The sequence below is a fragment of the Octodon degus genome, unplaced genomic scaffold, assembly GCF_000260255.1.
Source record: "Octodon degus isolate 3935 unplaced genomic scaffold, OctDeg1.0 scaffold00095, whole genome shotgun sequence".
Lineage (NCBI taxonomy): Eukaryota > Metazoa > Chordata > Mammalia > Rodentia > Octodontidae > Octodon > Octodon degus.
In genome coordinates, this window is record NW_004524671.1 from 5,944,881 (window position 1) to 5,950,880 (window position 6,000).

The window sequence follows — 6,000 nt, forward strand, 5'->3', positions numbered from 1 at the left end:
TTTATCCTTGTTTCTAAAACAATATATGGCTGTTACAGGCATTTTAAACACAAAAACAAATGCATAAAATAATTCCCAAGATTTGGAAATATCTATTCTTAACATCTAGGTGTACTTCGTTATAGATTTCTCTTTAGCTTTCATAATTTAATACCTTATGGTAAAAACTTTGATTTATTTGAAATTTATAAAGAGTATAAAAATTCATATATTTAAGCCAAAACATTAAATGAATATGTAAGACATAAATGAAAACACTTACTTAATACGTGATATCTGGGAATGTCCTGCAGATCTCATGACAATACTGACATCTGTAAAGGGCTTTGGTGCTATAAAGTTTATATATATAATTATTCTTATGGTGTTTTAAGCCAAAGTTAAGCACATTCTTCCAATTCAATATACATTAAACAAAAAGAAATGAAATCATTTATTAAATCATGTTAGTTAAAGCTGCTGATCTTTTTCAAGTTTGGTTGCAATCCTAATTTCAGACTCTGGATCTGTCTTTCAAAGTAACTTCTGAAAGCTGGTAATTTTAAGCTAGAGGCATGCATTAGAATCATCAGGGAAAGTGTGAAACCGCTTCCAGGGCCAGGACACACAGGTAGAGGGGCTGACATCTATAAACTAATTCATATTTTCCAAGCAGGCTATGGAGAGTTATTCCAAAATTATAGAGTTCACAGTGTAGGCTATGGGATAGGAGGCCAAGGGGGGCAAAGTACAGTAGGGCTGTAGGGAGGAAAGAGAAAGGAAGGAGAGACACAAGAAAGAGAAAAGGCTAAGGAGAAAAACAGTTGCCAAGCTATTCTCACCTGGAGAACACAGGACAGTTTCCCTTGTTCAGAAAAGCCTGAACAAACTTCCTCATTGTGCATTTAAAGGTCTGAACAGTCACATCAGATTTACAGATGAGTAATCTGGTTTCTAAATTAATATGTTTAAATGTATTTCCAAGTGTAAATATATTATATACTTCTTCTTCTTATTATTACTATTTTCCTCTGAGACAGGATCTCACTGTGTAGTTTAGGCTGGCCTTGAACTCACTATGTAGCCCAGGCTGGCCTTGAACTCATGGCAATCCTCTTGCCTCAGCCTCCCAAGTGCTGGGATTACAGGTGTGCACCACCACACTTGGCTATATATATGTATCTCTGTCTGTCTGTCTGTCTGTCTGTCTACCTACCTACATTTAATGCTTTTTCATTATTTATTTAAAGATTTGTTGATGTTAGCTGGATATTTGCTTCATCTTTTTCAAGCAGCTTTGTTTTCCAGTGATCCTACTGAAACTAAACCTGAGAATGATTTCATACTTTTATAGTAAAATAAACCAAGTAGTGAAGACAACTGTTTTTGTAATAATCTGAAAATAAAAAAACAAACCTGAGTCCATGGTAACAGACTTTGGAGGTCTAATAGGATAAAACACGAATGGAAAAATAGCACCATGAATCTGGTTTTGGATCTAAGAAAATAAAAAACAGGTTGGTATAAAGTACATCAATTACACAACTTGACTAGAACTACAGGATTTACGAAGCACAGGGAACCAGAAGTCTAGTCTACCACTGAAACTGCAGGGCAAAGGACACAGTCAGTGTGGTCCTCATGTTTATCCCCTGACTTCTCAGTGTTCTTTACCCTCTGGTTTCCACTGTGCCTTCCTCTTTAGGCTTTATATTAGAAAGAAACAGATCCTGGGACTATTATCTGGCTCTTCATTGTGTTTTGGTTATACTTTTCAGAAAGGCATACCTGTATTCTGTAAATCTGAATTCGAAATGATGACTGATGTGCAGATGTGCTATATTCAACTTTTAATGCTGGAAGATAATTTCTTCGGAGAGCTATTACATGTGGTTGCAGGATTTTCATGCTGTTACCACTAGGTGTTAAGCGAACCTGAAAAATATACACCCCCCAAGAAAAAAAACCAACATGGGATGTCTCTTTTCCATAACTGATTAGTTAGAAATTTGTACCAAAAGATGTTTAAAATAAAACTAATTAAAACAGTAAATATCTCATTTTAGTTAGATTCAAATCCTATCTTTATATTCTGAATCTATAAGATATTCACATTATCCTGAAAGGTTGTGTCACCTTTTATACTTATTAAAATTTACTACAATAAAAAATAAAGAAAGTGCTGGTAATATAATTTAGTCTTATAGCACCTGCTTAGTATGTATAAGATCCTGGGCTTGCTTCCTAGGATGGACAATATGAAACAGGGAAAGAGAGAAAGAAAGCTAATAGAAAAAGCTAATTTTTAAAATAAACATAAAACATACTTTCCATTTCTCATTAACTAGAAAAATAATCAACATCTAGTACAATTTAAGACAAAATCTGATTTCTCAATACATATATGACCACTTCTACAAAGGGATATTAGACATTAAGTATATAGGTTAAAATTAAACATGGTCACACTATAATGCCTATAATCCTAGTACTTGGGAGGCTGAAGGAGGATGCTGTGAGCTCGAGGATAACTTGAACTACAAAGTGAGCTCAAGACCACCTTGAACTACATAGTGAAATCCTGTCTCAAAAAGACAAAAAAAAAAAAAAAAAAAAAAAAAAAAAAAAAATTAACCATGTTCAATTTGTTTTGTAAGGAAGTCTGATTTTCCCTAAACTTTACTAGTGATTTGAAATATAACAAATCAAAATTAAACTTTCACATCAGTACTTTAAAAATTTACCACAACGTTGGTGTCCAATTCAATAATTTTATCTTCTACAGGTGAAGATTCAGTATAGTCCTTAAATTCTTTCTCCAACTTGTCAGTGTGCTTCACACTCATTGGCTTCCATCTTGCCTTCTTCTTGTGCTTTGTCTCCCAAACTACATCAGAACTTGTATATGAAAGCAAAAATCATAGTGTTAATGTATAATTGCATTTTACATGATTATGTAAATTAGAATGTTCAATAAGTTTAAAATAGCCAGCATTTAAAGTTTAAAAACATGAATTTATTCAACTAATATTTATGCAATTTTTATTCAGATACTATTCTAGGTATTAAGAGAAACAGCAGAGAACTTATTTATATATTTATTTATTTATTTATTTATTTAATGTATTTAGTACAGGGTCTACAAGGTCTCACTACATGGATCGGACTTGCAGTGATCCTCCTGTTTTCAGCCTCCCAAAGGGTGGGATTATAGGCATTTACCACCACGCTCAGTCTAATAGAAAACATTTTTACTCTATGGCCACACCACCCTGAATGTGCCCAATCTCATTTGATGTTGGAAGCTAAGCAGGGTCGGGCCTGGTTAGTACTTGTATAGAAGAAAACATTTTTACCAATGTTCATTTGAGCTGTGGAATGAGACAGTAAATAGTCAACATTTAGTCAATTCTAATGTACAGGAGTTGAAAATTCTTTTTTTTTTTTTAATGTATTTTTTGCAGGGTCTCACTACGTAGCTCTGACTCATAGTAATCCTCCTGTTTTCAGCTTTCCCAATGCTAGATTATAGGTGTGTACCACTACATCCAGTCTCAGTGGCCTGCTCAGCACGCCTAGGGGCGGATCTGGCACGGAATGTGGTGTCAGGGATTGAACCTCGGTCCCTGAGCTTGCCTAAGCAGGTGCTTAGTCTGTTGAATTCTCTCACCAGGCCTTGAAAATTCTTTTGAAAGAAAAAGTAAAAGGGTGGTACAGAGAACCTAGAGTTTCGGGATATGTAAAATGGCAGGGGCTATAGCATTAAATGGTCAACAAGACCTCGATAAAAAGGTGAAATTTTATCCACCTTGAAGGGTATGAGGGAATTATACAGCAGATTAGGACATCAGAACATTTTAGGTAAGTGACCAGCTTTAGCAAACACTCTAAAACAACAGCGTATCTGTAGTGCATGAAGACAAGTGGGGAGACTGGCATGGTAGGAACATATTAAGAACCAAAGATGAAGTCAGTCAGTGGGCTGCCCATGCATGTAAGGCTTTGTAGGTCTGTTTATAAATAATCTGAGTTTTACTCAGATTAGCTGAGGAAATGCTGAAAGGGTTTAATATTATCAGTATGACCTGATTTGACACTTTGTTAAGAGTACACTATGGATCTAAATGTGAGGACAGAAAGGGGAGCCAAAGCTATAAGCAGGCCAGCCTGTTGGGAGGCAGTGCAGTAGGACAGTTGGGAAGTGGTGATGGGTCCAGCTAGACTTAAGTATAGTCAGATCCTGTGTGTACTTTGAGGACAGTGCCAGCACAGAACTTCTACATGGCATAGATGTGGGGTGGGAAATGACAAGGGGACTCAAAGATGGCTCCAAAGTCTTCCTTTGAAAAACCTGAAGGGGTTGCTCAGGTGTAATTCTAGGAGGAAGAGGGTTTGGTAGGAGAAGGAAAAAAGGAGTGTGGTATTAATATATACAAAGTGTAAGTTATCACCTAAATACCTGAACAGATTTGTGTAGGCAGTTATATATCCCCGATGTAATAGCTCAGATAGGTTTGGCTGAAGATAGATGTATCTGAATAAATTAGGGTCAATTATGCTAATAAAAAATGAAATGGACAAGATTCTATGTTTAAGAACCTTAGAGTACCCAATATGAGAAATTGAGGGGCTGAAAAGAAACCAACCAATGAATATGAGAATTCTGAGATAGGAAGACAAACTAAGATGGTTAACTTAGTTAAACAAAGTCAAATGAAAGAAAATGGATCAAGAGAGAACATCTGTTATATATTATCAAGTAAAGTGAAGACTGGTAATTCCACTGAATTTGGCATTACTGAAGTCACTAGAAATCTTGCCAAGTTTTATGATGTGTTGAAAACTAAACATTGTAGTGGGTAAAGAAAAAAGGGATGAAAGGGCTGGCCAAATAGCTCAGCTGATTAAAGCACCTGCAAGCAGGCACCAGGGCTGGAGATCCAATACCCGGGCCTGTGGTGCCAGCCCCGCCCCTGGAGTGTGCCGAGATGGCAATTGAGATGGGGCATGGTGGCATGTGCCTGTAATCCCAGCTCTTGGGAGGGTATAAACAGGCAGATCATATGAGTCCAATCTATTAGTGAGACCCCAAACACCCTGTAGACCCTTCCCTAAAATACAACAACAACAAAAAAAAAGGATGAAAATGCATTGGAGACACTGAATATATTAAAAAGTCTTTTGAAACAATCATTTCTGAGGACTTTGCCTGTAGAAAAAAAAATCTAATAGTAGGTGGGCTCAGAAAAATGTATTTTTGTTTTTCTTAAATTGAGAGAAATTAGCACTGATGGCAACCATCCAGTAGAGTCAGACTTAGGGACAAAAAAAAACAGCACTGATGAGGAAATGTCCTCACACAGGTAAGAGCAAATGAAATATAGTACAAAAAGTACAAAATAGTGTTAAAAAGGGAGCATTTAAGATGTATCCATGACAACTCTGCAGAAGTACGCTTGTCAGCTATGAATATCTACAGGCAGGAAGACAGGAAATTGGGGGCTGAATTTCATGGCTGTACTGTTTTCTCAGTGATATAAGATAGTGACATTAGAGAGGGAATGCGGTCTGATAAGAGGCAAAACACAGAATCATTTAGGGGAAAAATTATGAATAAAAGCCATCTAGCTGTGCTGCAATTAAAAATGTTTAATGCACTAACGACAGGCTGGAGAAGTAGCACTTTGCTAGCAAGCCATGGGTTCCATTCCTAGCAGAGGACAAAAATAAAACCTAACGACCAAATATAGATGTTTACCCTTGGAAACTATTTTACTGTTACTTACATATATAAGTTACTCAATTCTATTTAAATATTAAATTTATTCTAACGTTTATATTTACTCAATGAATAGAAAGGTAGAGATCACGTATTGGTTAACTTTGCATTCATAATTTACGTAAGGAGATAACACATAATAGAAGTGCATTTAAAAATCTGTTATTTATTTGACCTTTATGTTTAATGAAATTTAATTTTAAGAATGATAAAAATTGTTTTTAATGTTTCTTTTATTTTTT

General features: G+C 35.7%; 1 protein-coding gene across 1 annotated transcript in view; it reads right to left on the minus strand.

The window, feature by feature from the left end:
• Vps13a (vacuolar protein sorting 13 homolog A) overlaps positions 1 to 6,000 on the minus strand; it is a 241,039-nt gene that overhangs the window by 50,304 nt on the left and 184,735 nt on the right. Inside the window, exons 53-56 of the mRNA XM_023722991.1 lie at positions 2,724 to 2,877; positions 1,768 to 1,914; positions 1,396 to 1,477; positions 263 to 332 (exon numbers count right to left, since the gene is read on the minus strand). Of these exons, the coding sequence (XP_023578759.1) occupies positions 263 to 332; positions 1,396 to 1,477; positions 1,768 to 1,914; positions 2,724 to 2,877 (453 nt within the window). The remainder of the gene's footprint in view (positions 1 to 262; positions 333 to 1,395; positions 1,478 to 1,767; positions 1,915 to 2,723; positions 2,878 to 6,000) is intronic.